Raw genomic sequence first — 16,414 nt, 5'->3', positions numbered from 1 at the left:
TAAATAATAAAATATCTATAATATAAATTATTAATTCGAGTTGGGTTGGGTTGATCCGAATTTTTCAACCCCAACCCAAGCCGAGAAAAACCAAAATTTTCAACCCAATCCAACCCACGTTTTAAACTAACCCAACCCAACTATGGATTGGGTAGTCCGGGTTATCGGGTTGTTCGGGTTATTCTTACACCCCTAAAAAATACTAACAACTCCCTAAGACATGTGTAGAATCACACTACTTGATAATTTGACATTTAAAGTTTGAAAGTTGCAAAATCCATAAAAAATATATATAGTTAAAAAATGTGCAAAATCCTCCTAGATCACCTAAAAAGCATATAATCAATTTATTATTGGTTTTGCAACCCAATTTAGCAAGTTTTTAGTTAAAAGTTTTTATTTAACAACTTTCAAAATTGAAAATTTTAACCCCAAATAAACCTTATACTCGTTCTAGGTGATCTAAATGTCATTTAACGTGATTTTAAACATGTTTTAGCAAGTTTTTAGTTACAATTTTTTAGGCCAAAAACATCTCGCACCTAGGTTGCTATCTTAAAATAAAAATTTCCTGCACAAATGTAAATGTTGAGCACTCTAGCAAAAAAAATAGCATTATCTGATGAGCAACCTTAGTTATCGAAGAAATTGAGAAAAATATTCTCAATAAGCAAAGGAAAAAAAATGGAAGTATCCTATCCTCGAAGCCAATGGATTATATATAGAGGTTAATTTTCATAAATATAACAAATCAAAAAAATATTTATGTCTGCGCAAAAAAAGTCACGAAGCTAGCCATTTTTTTTAAAATATTGCATATTTGCTCTTTCTTTTTTGTCTTCTTTATTCTCTTCTCTCTTATATTTTTTTTTTCTTCTTCTATGATTTTTTAAAAATTTTCTGTTTGCACTTCTTTTTCCTTTTCATCTTCTCTTTCTCCTCTTTTAAGATTTTTTTTTCAAATATAAAAAACAGTGAAAAATAATTGGAATACTGGATAAGAGTCCAAATTAAAGAAATCGTTACCAAATTTGAACGATTAAATATAAATAATCGTGTAAAAAAGATAGTCAAATATAAATAATCAAAAGTAAACAATGGTAAAATAAAGAATAGTCAAACGATCGTCTAGCAACAATTAATCACTTATCATTTTTGTATTTTTAATATTTTATCCTTTGGTTGTTTTTTAAAAAACACTTTCATGAACCTAAATAAGAAAAAAAAACATCAAAACTGAATACTCTAGAAAAACAGTAAACTCAAATGTTAAAAAAATCTCCCAAAATTCATTCCATGTAAATCACCCAAATCCATTTTGTACATCGTTTACCTATGTTTTAAAATTAATTAATAAATATTTTAAGTATGGGCAAGAATCTGGAGGAAAAACTAAAAAAAATGATTCATGAACCAGAGTGGAACTACAGATGGCATCCATCCACACAAACCCACCACCAAAATCCCAAGAATGGAACTCGCCATTGTGCCCAAGTCATCGTCACTGTCGTCTGATAGTGCGCCGTTGTCTGTGCAAATGGAGTCGCATGTGAGAGGTCACCTGCATGGCGTATACAGTTGTCTGGTTTTAATCTTTAAGGGCCTGTTTAAGGTCATCTGTACAGTGTAACTAAGAATGAAGTCGACTATAATAGCTCACTTCTTATTTGGGGTTCGAATTATGGAAACTCTGGGATTAGGGTGTCCATAGTCCTTCTCAATCCCCCCATAGCTAGTCTCTCACCCCCCTCATTCGACTGCAATCCTTCACGAAATCCCCCTTAATCCCTTTTCAAACTTCGTCTATTTCCTATCGTCTTCTTCATCTCTTTCATTTGTTTTTATGTTTATTTGTTAATCTATTGTAAAAGATTTTGCTAGAAAGCTTATATATATTAATGAATTAATGTTAAGATAAATAGGTATTGGAAATGTCTTGTCTTGCTTTATTACCTAAGTAACAAATAGTAGTATCGAGCACTATAACCTAAAGCAATGAGAAAATGACTTTTGTGGAGATTGGTACAAAATTAATTGACTAAGGATCCCAAGTAATTTTTTTTTAATAATATCAGTTTGTAATTATATGTTTTTCATTACTATGTGTAGGCAAAAAATAAAGTAAAGAAAAATCACGATTCAAGCTAAACTTATGATTATAGCATCATAATTAAGAAAATTAAATTAAATAATTTAGAGACAAATTTTGTATTTCATGAAAAATATTAGGGGTGTAAAAAGGTTGGGTTGGAATACATTCTCAAACGAACCCATATTTTCGGGTTAGGTAAGTTCCCAACCTAAATAACTCGAATTAAGATTTCAATCCAACCCAACCCATATAAAATATAGGTTCGGTTATCAAATTATATATATATATTTTGTCTTCTCCATGTATTCGTTCGAACAACAAAGAACCTGAAACGACAAGAGGGATGACATGCATAGAGGAGGGAGACAAGGAGATCAGATAAGAATAAGGAGAAGAAGAAGGAAATATCAGATGAGGAGATGAAGACTCGAGGAGATCGAAGAAGAAGAAGTATCACACGCAAAGAAGGGAGACGAGGGTGAGGAGCGACACTTGATTTGTTAAAAAAAACAATTACATCTTTATATTTTATTAAAAAATAAAATTATAGAAATATATAGTTGACCCGATTTTTCATTCTCAACCCAACCCACATTTTAAACTAACCCATCCCATATAATATGGGTTGAGTAGTATTTGTTGTTGGATTATTCTTACACCCTTAGAAAATATATATGCATGGAAAAAAATATTAATGAAAAAGCAGGAGCATGTATGATATGAACGTCATAATTAAGAAATTTTTTTCATTTGATATACCGTATATATGCATGAATTGTGAACAATCAAGATCGAGGCTAAATTTATTAAATAAATATCATGATAAAATAAATTTAAGAAAAATATGTATTGCATGTACATTATATATTTGTAAAAAAATAGTAGTAAAAAACCTAGGTTATAGTAGTATACACCCAAACACAACTTATAATAATACGAATTATAGTATGCACTACAAATGTAGACTATTATAATCCAGATTATTGTAATATCCAAACTATTATAATCCTCAAGCTATTATAAGTAATCGTTCAAAGCTATTCAATTAAAGAATAATTTGGATATTTCCCATGTCCATATGTCCCAACATACATCTTTTTAAAATTTGATCCCTTAACTCTTTAATACCCTCAAATTTATCCTATTTTGGGCAACTTTTCATCTTTTTGGTTTGGCTATTTTGTAAAATGACCCCCAATTCCATATTTTCTACATTTAGCCTCCAAAATCCATATATTTTAAATGTATCACCCAAATGAATCGTCAAAACCCTACCTCGATTTTTCACCGTTTCCATTTTCGTTTCATCTGACGAAGCTAACATGAGAGCTCCTTACCTTCTTCTTCTACTCCTCTTGGCTCCGCACTTGACATTTGTCCTCCCATGGAAGAAGGACGAGTTCAGAAACTGTAACCAGACTCCCTTCTGCAAGCGAGCCCGCGCCTTTAAGCCCGGATCCTGCTCTCTTGTTGCTCACGATGTTTCTATTAACGATGGGGACCTCACTGCTAAGCTCCTCCCTAGGAATCAGGACCCAGATCATCCATCCAAGCCGTTGTTACTTGCTCTTTCCGTGTATCAAGACGGAGTTGTGCGCCTCAGGATCGATGAGGATCCTTCTCTTGGTCCACCCAAAAAGCGATTCCAGTTACCCGATGTGATTGTCGATGAGTTTTTGAGCAAAAAGCTTTGGTTGCAGCGAATTTCAACCGAGACAATCGGATCTGATTTACGCCCCTCTTCGATCGTCTACTTGTCCGACGATTACGAGGCAGTTCTTCGCCAGGATCCGTTCGAGGTCTTCGTGCGGGAGAAGTCGGGTAAACGCGTCTTGTCTTTAAATTCTCATGGGTTATTCGATTTCGAGCAATTGAGGGTTAAGAACGAAGGAGAGGACTGGGAGGAGAAGTTCAGAGGACATACTGATACCAGACCGTACGGTCCCCAATCCATTAGTTTCGACGTTTCGTTTTATGATGCTGATTTTGTTTATGGAATACCGGAGCATGCAACTAGTCTCGCTCTAAAGCCCACCAGAGGTCCCGACGTCGAGGAGTCAGAACCTTACAGGCTGTTCAATTTGGATGTTTTCGAATATCTTAACGACTCTCCGTTTGGGCTTTACGGGTCAATCCCCTTCATGATTTCACACGGGAAATTGCGGGGGACTTCTGGGTTTTTTTGGTTGAATGCTGCTGAAATGCAAATTGATGTTCTTGGATCTGGCTGGGATGCTGAATCTGGGATTTCTCTTCCTTCATCTCAAAGTAGTATCGATACCTTTTGGATGAGTGAGGCAGGCATCGTGGATACGTTCTTTTTTGTCGGTCCAGGGCCTAAGGATGTTGTTCGCCAGTACACCAGTGTGACGGGGACTTCAGCAATGCCCCAGCTCTTTGCAACAGCATATCATCAATGTAGGTGGAATTATAGGGATGAAGAGGATGTTGCACATGTTGATTCTAAATTTGATGAACATGATATTCCCTACGATGTCTTGTGGCTTGATATCGACCACACAGATGGGAAAAGGTATATGACATGGGACAGGGCGCTTTTTCCCAATCCGGAAGAGATGCAAAAGAAGTTGGCTGCCAAAGGAAGGCGCATGGTTACCGTAGTGGATCCACATGTCAAGCGGGAGGATTCTTTTACATTGCATAAGGAAGCAAGCAAGAATGGATATTATGTCAAGGATGCTGCCGGAAATGATTATGATGGGTGGTGCTGGCCAGGTTCATCATCTTACCTGGACGCATTAAGTCCAGAGGTTAGGTCATGGTGGGGAGAGAAGTTTTCTTTCCAAAACTATGTTGGCTCTACCCCGTCCTTGTATATATGGAATGATATGAACGAGCCTTCTGTTTTCAGTGGTCCAGAGGTATTTTATTGAATTGTCTACATTTATTCCTTGGTCTAACGTATTATTGGGGGCAATTCTAGTGTCTAGCATGTTTGATTCCTTAAATGTAGTCAGTGTATGCATCACTGGCATGCCTTAATCGTGTACTCACATCACATGCTCGGCTATAAAGGGCTTGGCTTAGGATTTAGAGCCTCCTATTTAATATTATTATTTTTTCAATGATAATATATAATCTATTCAAAACCAAAAAGTAAATAGAAGAGAATGTGGTGAAAGTGAGAAATTTTAGACGCATTAGGATTTTTATGTAGTTTAGTTTTAATGTTTTGTTCCTTTAGGGGCATGCATAAACCTTGTTACCGAAGTGTTGTAAGGCTTGGTCTCTGTTTTAGCGTATACTGAGTTATCTTAGAGAGGTCAATTGAATAATAAAACATTTTCAGTACTTTGATTACATCATATTGGTATCAGAGCAGTGGAAGAAACTTGTCAGGAAGTTTAAATTGGATATTAACTTCTTTTTTTTATAAGAATTTTGGATATTAACTTCTACAATATCGAAGTCAAAATGCTTTTTTTAGAGGGGGCCGCGTATTATTCTAGTTGCAAATTAATTAGTGGAAGAATGTAGGAAGGGGACTTTGAGGATAGGTGCTGAAAATTGATATCTACAGTATGGTTGATTGGGTTACGAGCAATGTTAAAGAAGTGGTTAGGAAGGAGATGGGTCAACTGCATAAAGGGATGCCTATATGGATCAAAAGATTTAGTTTTGAGATGAGGAGTAACCTAGGGTGGGAGCCTAGTCCTTAATAGATTAATTGGTAGGTAGTAAGGTAGTTGTTTAGCTTTGATGATAGGGTAAGTAACCTTGCCATGCGTATGGTGCTTTTAAAGCGCTGATATTTTCTTTGCCAGCGCTTATACAATTGCATTTGAACTATGAAAGTTCTGATGTAATTCAAACAGCTTAAACAACTATAGCCTATTGTCTTTCTAGTTTACTGTTATAGTTTGTTAGAACTACTTAGTTAGTTACTAAATAACTAACTTGTTTTACGTTTTCCTCAATAAATAAAGATCTCTAACATTGAGAGATAAGATCTTCATTCAAATAAATAACAGAATTTGGTATTACATCAAGTTCTCTGCCTGTTTTGCTAGGGATGTTGCTTCCTTCATGAGTTGAAATATTTCCATTGGTGGGTTTTAATGAGTTGAAGGTCATTTTTTAACCCATCAGCCTGGGTTTTCCTTTTGGTGCTTGTGCTTCCTGGAAAGAAGTATGAGGATTTTTTTTTTCGTGATATTGTTGAAAACTGAAGACAGTTTTTGAGAATACTTTCTGGCCTAGCAATCTCAAGGCACCAGACTTTTTTTCCTTCAAGTTCGTATTCAATAATGTCTACTTTGTTGTAATTTGTTACTTATCATATCTATGGCTCATTTATCATATTAAATAAATTGTTTTGTATTAAAAAAGTAGTTCGGAACAGGTTGTGGTCTTCTGCTATAATGTTTTGTTGACTGATGTCTCTATGTAGGGTACAATGCCTCGAAATGCTCTACATCATGGAGGCGTAGAACATCGAGAATTACATAATGCCTATGGATACTACTTTCATATGGCCACTGCAGAGGGGTTAGTTAAGCGGGGTGATGGAAATGATAGACCTTTTGTGCTCTCACGAGCAGCTTTTGCTGGAACCCAAAAATATGGAACAGTATGGACAGGAGATAGCTCAGCTGATTGGGATTTTCTCAGGGTCTCTGTTCCAATGGTTTTGACTCTTGGACTTACTGGAGTGTCATTCTCTGGTAAGGATTTCCTCTGTTGGATGTTTGAACTATAAGTCATATCGCTTTGATAGTTATGGCTAAGTTGTTTGAACAGGTGCTGATGTTGGTGGTTTTTTCGGAAATCCTGAGACTGAGCTGTTAGTGCGTTGGTTTCAGCTAGGTGCCTTTTATCCCTTCTTTAGAGGCCATGCTCACCATGACACCAAAAGGAGAGAACCTTGGTTATTTGGGTAGGATATCTTGTGCCCCTTATGCTTTCATATTCTATTTCTTATTAGTAAAATAAAATATTGACTCCTTTTCAAAAAAAAAAAAAAAAAGAAGAAAGAAAAGTAAAATAAAATATTGAAAAAGATACATAATTAAGGAACCTATTGACAACATTCTTAACTGATCTTCCATCTCGTCAACCATCACAAAACTTATCTGTTTGCAAGAGTTTCATCCGTTTGTTCATTTCAAGTTTTGGAGTAATCTACTTGATTTTGCTACTTTGTTATTGATGATTAATCAAACTCTGTTGTGGAAAAACAGAAGAATAAGAGGGAATATATGTGTATATATACCACAAAAAGAGGTAAAACACAAGAAAGGACTCCAATCCATTAAAATTAGACTCAATTAGTAATTACAAAAAAGTTCTGCCTAAGTCTACAGATACATATATATTGTAGAGGATACTCTGAAAAAATCAAGAGATCTCACTATTTTAATTAGATAGATTGGTTATTCCTCTCATAGCAATTGGTTTTGAGGTGGAACCCTATGATATATAATATGGTATTAAATTCCATGTAGCCTAAACGAGTATTTGATCCAACAACAAAAATTGGGATCAAGTCCAAGAATGTTAAGCCCAAAGAAGCACCATCTTGAAGGGACATGTTGAAGATCTGACGTAGGAAAAATCAAGGACTAAGATAGAGGACCAAAGACTACTCTATAGCCAATTGATTTTGAGATGAAACTTAATCTTGTTTAATAGACAGAATATCGCTTAGAGATCTCTTAATCCCTCTTGAAATTCTATTGTTCGTCTCTCCCTAAAGCCCCCTCAAGATAATGCACCCCTTGCTTCCAAGAAAATTTTCCTTTCTTGCAAAGTTGGAGGATGGTGAAGGAACTCTTCAACCATCTTTTTGCTGCCCCTATGCCTAGCCAAGTCAAGACCGAACTCTTCAAGGAACTGGTTCCAAATTGTATGAGATAAATTGGGACTCCAGGGCATACCATCAAAGTCCTTAGTTGCCTCCACAAAGATGCAACACCATGGCTTCTTCAATTTAAACACCCTGTCCACAGCTCCATCGATTTTGCTAATTTTGTTGGAGTTTGTGTCATAGTCATGGTTATGATTTAACTAGTACAGTTGGCACCTAAGTTTTTACTTGAACATATCAAGCTATGGTTGTGACATCAATACTAAACGTTTATTTGCAATGCAGAAAGTTTATGTTGTAAAATATGGAATCAACCGTATCTGCTCTATTATCAATTCTATATTCAATATTTGCCCTTTCTAATTTTTAAAAGATGTATAAAAACAGAAGAAACTAAGTAGTGGTAGAAATAATGGTTTTGTGTTTGACAACATGTGTTATTTGTCTTGCATTGTTGCAGGGAACGGAATACAGAATTAATGAGAGATGCTATACGCGTTCGGTACATGTTGCTACCATATTTCTATACCCTATTTCGAGAAGCAAATACGAGTGGTATTCCTGTTATACGTCCATTGTGGATGGAATTTCCATCTGATGAAGTTACATTTAAAAATGATGAAGCTTTTATGGTTGGGAGCGCTCTTTTGGTCCAAGGAATATATACCAAGGTAATTTCTCTTTTTAAAAAAGAAATTCACGAAACAATATCAATTACCTGGGCAATTCTTTTAACAACAGATAGTGAGAAAAAAGATACATGTTTACCTTCTTAAAGCTTTAGATGAGGGTTCTTGGAACATCTGACTTGAAACGTGTTTTACTTTATTCCCTTAATTTTAGGAAAAAAAAGGTATATTTAAGCTTTGAGAAATGGTTTAAATTGGTCCCTACACACTGCTCTTTTAGTGCTATGGATGATCTAGTGATTGAGAAAGTTAAGCACTCAAGTGGTACATCTAATGTGGTTGTTTTTATGTGGTGGGCAAGTTTTATTTTAAATATATATACTTCTCATGGATCCCTTTCTTACTTTCCTATCATGTCTTCTTCTCTCTCCATTTATCTATCTTAGCCAACATCATTTCTGTTCTTGTTCCACAAAAAACCCTAATTCACTCTGTCTCTTGCATTTATTTTGTTTCCTTTGCCTCCTTTAGTGATGGCTAATATTCTGATAGAACTCCGGCCAAGTAAGTTGAATGAACTCTTCTTTTATTAGAATCAGTAACAAACACACAGAATTGATGAGGTATCAATTCTGCCACAAGCTCTTGATCTTGCTTCTCAAGAATCAAGTACAACTTCTTCACTAAATTTCTGATGATCTTCTTCTATCATTACTCCCCTATTTATACACATTTTCTTAACACATTTAACTTGTGTTTTCTAACTAATTTCTAACTAATCTGTTAACTGCTTTCCTAACTAATTCTGTTGTAGCTTATTTCTTCTTTGGTAAACTAACTTGATTGGAGGTCTAACATATTCAGAAACGAGATAGCTTGAAGAGTCGGGGAGGATAAAACTGTAAGACCTCCCATATTGCATACATATAAGAGGAGGGACAGAAAAGTAATTCAGCTGGACAGGAATGTGGGAAAAGGAAAATAAATGGGGGATCGTGCGTGTGGGACCCAGGGAGAGAGAGAGTGTTGGATAATGCCTATATATAGCATCTTTTGGGGATTGGGGAGGTAGGTTTTTATTTTGATAAAAAGCTTGGGAGGGCGGCTGCTGTAGCCAAGGTTACCCTAGGGTAGACTATATGTTGGTATGCTATTTGTTATTGTTTTTCCTTAATGTTCTTTACTGCTTAAGCTTATGACTGTATTTGGCATTATAAATAAATAAAACTACAGAGGATACTCTGTTTTACTGCCAATAAGTTAGGTTATTACAGTTTTCTTTTTGGAAAGCCTAACATTTGGTATCAGAGCCTCTAGAACTGGGGGTGATCACGAGACAAATGGCTCAAAGACAGATGGAAGAGAGAGTGGAGGGTACTGAAAAGGAGCTCCTGAGTATGAAAGAAATGCTGCTGGAAATGAAGAAGGCTGTAGAACGATTGGCTGACGAAATGAAGGAAAATCATAGTTACAAAAAAAAAGAAGAGACAGGAACCACATCAGACGGTTCAGTGATGAAGTTAAAGGGGAAGATGGATGAAACCGAGCCGATAACAGAGATCAATGGAACAGTAACTGACCGGAACAAGTACAAAAAACTGGAGATGCCGATGTTCCTTGGAGAAAACCCTGAGTCATGGGTGTACAGAGCTGAACATTTTTTTGAAATAAACAACCTGCCTGAGAGTGAAAAAGTCAAGGTAGCTGTGGTAAGTTTTGGCCAAGATGAGGTGGATTGGTACCGTTGGAGTCATAATAGGAAGAAGGTGGAGTCATGGGAGGATTTGAAGAGTAGAATGTTTGAGTTTTTTCGAGACTCGGGACAAAAGAGCTTGGGAGCAAGATTGATTAGGATTCAACAAGAAGGATCCTATAATGAATATGTCAAAAAATTCGTGACCTATTCAGCCCCACTACCCTACATGGCAGAAAGTGTGTTGGTTGATGCGTTTGTCACTGGTTTAGAACCTTCCCTACAAGCGGAGGTAATCAGTAGGCATCCCCAAACACTTGAGGATTGTATGAGGGAAGCACAGCTAGTAAATGATCGGAACCTCGCTTTAAAGCTGTCCAAAATGGAGTTAGGAATGACAGATTGGGAGGTAGGAGGATCATCTAAGGTCAAGAAGCTGGGAGATGTGGATAAGCCACCACCAAGGAAGACCGATTTCCAAATGAAACAGATCACCATACCTATTAAAGGTAACTTCAAGAAAGGGGAACCACCGGTGAAAAGGCTGTCGGATGCAGAGTTTAGAGCAAGACTAGACCGGGGATTGTGCTTCAGATGCAATGATAAGTATTCTCCTGGTCACCGATGCAAAACCAAGGAGAAAAGAGAACTGATGTTCTTCATCATGAATGAAGAAGAAGAGGATGAAGAAGGAGACAGCCAAGAGGAAGTAATCGAGGGAACCGTAGAGCTGAAGACTTTGGAACTTACCGATGAGGCTGCAATTGAACTGAAGACCATGACTCGCCTTTCCTCAAAAGGAACGATGAAACTTAAGGGATGGATAAGGCAGAAGGAGATAGTGGTACTAATTGATAGTGGGGCAACCCATAATTTCATCCATCAATCCTTGGCAGTAGATTTAAAGCTGGGATTGGATCCACACACTCCGTTCAGTTATACCATAGGAAATGGAACACGCTGTAGGGGAAAGGGGATATGTCGAAGAGTGGAAGTGAAGCTTGACGAAATTACCATCATAGCAGATTTCCTAGCGGTAGAACTGGGCTCGGTTGATGCTGTCTTAGGAATGCAGTGGCTGGACACCACAGGTACTATGAAGATCCACTGGCCTTCCTTGACGATGAGCTTTTGGAACGGAGGTAGACAGATCGTATTGAAAGGAGATCCTTCCCTCATCAGGGCCGAATGTTCACTAAGGACATTGGAAAAGACATGGCAAGAGGAGGATCAAGGATTTCTATTGGAGTGGGCAAACATGGAAGTAGAAACTGATGATACTTACAAGACTGATGAGAAAGAGGAAGGAGATGAAGCGAATATCCCTATGATTCAGTTCTTACTACAACAGTACACAGATATTTTTACCACACCAAAGGGACTCCCTCCAAAGAGAGATATCGACCACAGGATATTGACACTACCCGACCAAAAGCCGATCAATGTAAGACCATATAAATATGGACATATCCAAAAAGGGGAGATAGAGAAGTTAGTAGCTGAAATGTTGCAAGATGGTGTCATCCGCCCAAGCCGAAGCCCATATTCCAGCCCTGTTCTCCTGGTTAAAAAGAAAGATGGGGGGTGGCGTTTTTGTGTTGATTACCGGAAGTTGAATCAAGCTACAATCTCAGATAAATTTCCTATTCCGGTGATTGAAGAACTATTGGATGAGTTATATGGAGCAGCAGTTTTCTCTAAACTGGACCTCAAATCAGGTTACCACCAAATTAGAATGAAGGAAGAAGATATAGAGAAGACAGCGTTTCGCACCCATGAAGGCCATTATGAATTCCTAGTGATGCCTTTCGGTCTCACCAACGCACCAGCAACGTTTCAATCACTGATGAATCAGGTTTTCAAGCCCTTCCTTAGACGCTGTGTTTTGGTATTTTTTGATGATATCTTAGTATATAGCAGGGACATCACTGAACATGAGAAACACCTAGGGATGGTTTTTGCTGTGTTAAGGGATAATCAACTCTATGCCAATCACAAGAAATGTGTGTTTGCTCATTCTAAAATCCAATATTTGGGACACCAAATATCTAAGGCAGGGGTAGAGGCAGATGAAGATAAAATTAGAAGTATGGTAAATTGGCCAAGACCTTCAGATGTGACCGAATTAAGAGGATTTCTGGGGCTGACTGGATATTACCGAAGGTTTGTTAAGGGTTACAGCAACATTGCAACCCCCCTTACTAAACTATTACAGAAAAATGCTTTTAAATGGAATGAAGACGCTGAAACAGCATTCGTCAGGCTGAAGGTGGCAATGACAACTATACCAGTCTTGGCACTACCCGATTGGAGTTTGCCCTTTACCATAGAAACTGACGCTTCAGGCAGCGGCTTGGGAGCAGTTTTATCGCAAAGAGGGCATCCCATAGCTTTTTATAGTCAGAAACTCTCACAAAGAGGCCAGGCAAAGTCCATATATGAAAGAGAATTGATGGCTGTGGTATTATCTGTACAAAGGTGGAGGCATTACCTGTTGGGAAGGAAGTTTTCTATACTCTCAGACCAGAAGGCTTTGAAGTTTCTGCTGGAGCAGAGGGAAGTGCAGCCCCAATTCCAGAAATGGCTAACCAAACTCCTAGGGTATGATTTTGAAATACTCTACCAACCGGGCCAACTCAACAAAGCAGCAGATGCTCTCTCAAGAGTGGAACCAAGGATAGAGCTTCATGAGATGACAACTTCGGGTATTGTCGACATCAGTGTTGTGTGTGAGGAAGTTGACAAGGATGAAGGGCTACAGAAAATTGTGGCAAAGCTGAAGAAGGAACAAGAAGTGGATGGCAAATTCGAGTGGAAGAATGGTAGATTACTCTACAAAGGAAGACTTGTACTACCCCAAACTTCCTCCCTCATCCCAAGATTGCTGCACACATTCCATGATTCAGTGCTAGGAGGCCATTCGGGATTCCTACGAACGTACAAAAGGATGAGTGGGGAACTTTATTGGCAGGGGATGAAGAATGATATCAAAAATTACGTGGAGCAGTGTGAAGTTTGTCAGCGGAACAAATATGAAGCTACTAAACCGGCTGGTGTTCTTCAACCCCTACCCATTCCGAACAAAATCCTGGAAGATTGGACAATGGACTTTATTGAAGGATTGCCTAGGGCAGGAGGAATGAATGTAATTATGGTGGTGGTGGATCGTCTCACTAAGTATGCCTACTTCATCACTCTCAAACACCCCTTCTCGGCGAAACAAGTAGCGCTAACCTTCATTGACAAGATAGTTAGGCGCCATGGAATTCCAAATTCTATCATATCTGACAGAGACAAGATCTTCCTCAGCAATTTTTGGAGGGAACTATTCGCATCCATGGGGACCTTACTGAAAAGAAGTACAGCCTTCCACCCACAGACGGATGGACAAACTGAAAGAGTAAATCAATGCTTGGAGACTTACTTGAGATGTTTTTGCAATGAGCAGCCACACAAGTGGGATCAGTTCATACCGTGGGCCGAACTGTGGTACAACACTACCTTTCACGCATCTACAAAAACTACTCCTTTTGAGGCAGTTTATGGTCGTTCCCCTCCCCCTTTGCTATCCTACGGGGACCAGAAAACCACTAACAATGAAGTGGAAATATTGGTGAAAGAACGTGATTCAGCTCTAAGTGCCTTGAAGGAAAATTTGACATTAGCTCAAAATCGCATGAAGAAGTTTGCTGATCTAAAGAGAAGGGAGCTTAAGCTAAAGGTGGGAGAGGAGGTCTATCTCAAACTAAAACCTTATAGACAACGCTCCTTGGCACGGAAGAAATCAGAAAAATTGGCTCCTAGATATTATGGGTCTTACAAGATCATTGAAGAAATTGGAGCTGTGGCTTACCGGCTGGACCTCCCTCCGGAGGCAGCAATACACAATGTATTCCACATTTCTCAGCTCAAACTCAAGCTGGGGGCACAGCAAGTGGTTCAGCAACAGCACCCCATGTTGACAGAAAACTTTGAATTACAGCTTCAGCCAGAAAATGTCCTCGGAATCCGTTGGAATAAGGAGTTAGGGGCTAATGAGTGGTTAATCAAATGGCAAGGCCTACAGGAGAGTGATGCTACGTGGGAATCAGTTTATCAAATGAATCAACAATTCCCTTCTTTCCACCTTGAGGACAAGGTGAATGTGGAACCAAGGGGTATTGTAAGACCTCCCATATTGCATACATATAAGAGGAGGGACAGAAAAGTAATTCAGCTGGACAGGAATGTGGGAAAAGGAAAATAAATGGGGGATCGTGCGTGTGGGACCCAGGGAGAGAGAGAGTGTTGGATAATGCCTATATATAGCATCTTTTGGGGATTGGGGAGGTAGGTTTTTATTTTGATAAAAAGCTTGGGAGGGCGGCTGCTGTAGCCAAGGTTACCCTAGGGTAGACTATATGTTGGTATGCTATTTGTTATTGTTTTTCCTTAATGTTCTTTACTGCTTAAGCTTATGACTGTATTTGGCATTATAAATAAATAAAACTACAGAGGATACTCTGTTTTACTGCCAATAAGTTAGGTTATTACAGTTTTCTTTTTGGAAAGCCTAACAAAAACATTGAAAAGTCGTTTCACCTAACCTTGATAATACCTTGCTGTTCCTATTTTCTTTTGTTCTTGAGTTACATTGGGAACATTATCTCGTTTTGATTGCAATATATATATCCACAGAGTACCATCTCTGTTTCTCTAGAGTTGTTTGGGATTTTCTGAGTGCAGGGAGAAGAGTCCTAACAAATAGCAAGAAGTCAAATCTCTAAAAGAAAGGATTCCAAAAAATCAAGCGAACTCACATCTTCAAAGAATGTGATCCTAGTCTTCCTCCATCTGAGAGAGAATTTAATAAAATAGAGGAACAAGCATCTCTTTGGGCTATTCTAAACCACCCTTCTTGACGAGCACAACTTCCTTGAAAGTCGATCCAAAGTGTTTACCCATATGTGATGGAGCATTGATTTTAGGAATCAATCCAAATTATATTCTTAACTTAATAAGTTAAGATGTCACATCGTTTAATTTAGGAGTTAGAGTGAATTTTTTTAGATTTTAGTCTTTCTTTTAACATTTTTTAATCTATTATATCCCCTTAACCTTAGCTTTTTCTACTTTTGTTTTATTCACGTTGTGTTTTCATTGATAGTTGATTTCTCATTCAATGTCATGGTGTTGGTCACACTTGTAGGAAGCTAAAAAAGTGTCGGTGTATTTTCCTGGGAAGCAGTCTTGGTATGATTTTAGAACTGGAACTATATATAAGGGTGGCGTTACCCACCAGATAGAGGTTTTTGAAGAAAGCATCCCTACTTTCCAAAAAGCTGGAACAATAATACCCAGAAAGGACCGATTTCGGCGGAGCTCTACACAGATGGTGAATGACCCGTACACTCTGGTATGTATTTGTTGCTACCTTACCTAGAAGCACTCTTCAACCAACAGGCAATGCCTAAATTTCAGATTTCCGTCATTTAACCAGCTAGTGTTTTTGGTGGAAGAAGTATATTGCGAGTCACAAGTTTTTCTTTTTCACTCTTTGGACGTGGACTAAATATAAAGTTCGGTGGTTTAACATTTTTTTTTTCTCTTTTATAGGTGGTAGCTCTTAATAGTTCACAAGCAGCTGAAGGCGAACTTTATATTGATGACGGTAAAAGCTTTGAATTTAAGCAAGGGGCATTCATTCACCGCCGGTTTGTGTTCTCAGACGGCAAACTTACATCATTGAACGTGGGACCAATAGCTTCTAGTAGCACTAAGTTTTCTTCCAACTGTTTTATTGAGAGGATTATACTGCTAGGACACTCCGGAGCAAAATCTGCTCTTGTTGAGCCCGAAAATAGAAAGGTAGATATTGAGCTTGGTCCACTTCACTTCCTAAAAGGGCGTCGCACATCAGTACTTACAATTCGGAAGCCCAACTTATTGATTAGAGATGATTGGACAGTAAAAATTGTGTAAGAATTCGTAACTTTCATTATATGGTAGAAAGGAGAAAGATGTGAGAAAGGAATGATGCACTTTTTATGTTGCATCGTATGATTGAAATTGTTGTCCTCTGACACGTGAACTAATGACATTTGATAAAGAAGACATTAAAAGCTCCTCTCCTGCTGATATGCGTTGTTTTTACCATTTTATGATCGATTGTTTACACGTTAGAGTTGTGTTTA

General features: G+C 37.9%; 1 protein-coding gene across 1 annotated transcript; it reads left to right on the top strand.

The window, feature by feature from the left end:
* Positions 1 to 3,322: 3,322 nt before the first annotated feature.
* On the top strand, positions 3,323 to 16,358 carry LOC103499585 (probable glucan 1,3-alpha-glucosidase). The gene is made up of 6 exons (XM_008462604.3): positions 3,323 to 4,974; positions 6,504 to 6,777; positions 6,854 to 6,989; positions 8,380 to 8,590; positions 15,430 to 15,636; positions 15,837 to 16,358. The coding sequence occupies exons 1-6, from the start codon at positions 3,415 to 3,417 to the stop codon at positions 16,200 to 16,202; spliced, it is 2,754 nt and encodes a 917-aa protein (XP_008460826.2). The 5' UTR covers positions 3,323 to 3,414; the 3' UTR covers positions 16,203 to 16,358.
* The last annotated feature ends 56 nt before the right edge of the window (positions 16,359 to 16,414 follow it).

This window comes from Cucumis melo, chromosome 11 (assembly GCF_025177605.1).
Source record: "Cucumis melo cultivar AY chromosome 11, USDA_Cmelo_AY_1.0, whole genome shotgun sequence".
In the NCBI taxonomy this organism is placed as follows: Eukaryota; Viridiplantae; Streptophyta; class Magnoliopsida; order Cucurbitales; family Cucurbitaceae; genus Cucumis; species Cucumis melo.
The sequence above is the reverse complement of the archived record's forward strand: the minus strand, read 5'-3'. Positions and strand labels throughout refer to the sequence as shown.

Bases quoted from the DNA above. Each gene is read 5' to 3' on its own strand.
- LOC103499585 (XM_008462604.3), top strand. From the start codon at position 3,415: ATGAGAGCTCCTTACCTTCTTCTTCTACTCCTCTTGGCTCCGCACTTG. The intron at 4,975-6,503 runs GTATTTTATTGA...GTCTCTATGTAG, and splicing joins CTGTTTTCAGTGGTCCAGAG to GGTACAATGCCTCGAAATGC. The intron at 8,591-15,429 runs GTAATTTCTCTT...TCACACTTGTAG, and splicing joins TCCAAGGAATATATACCAAG to GAAGCTAAAAAAGTGTCGGT.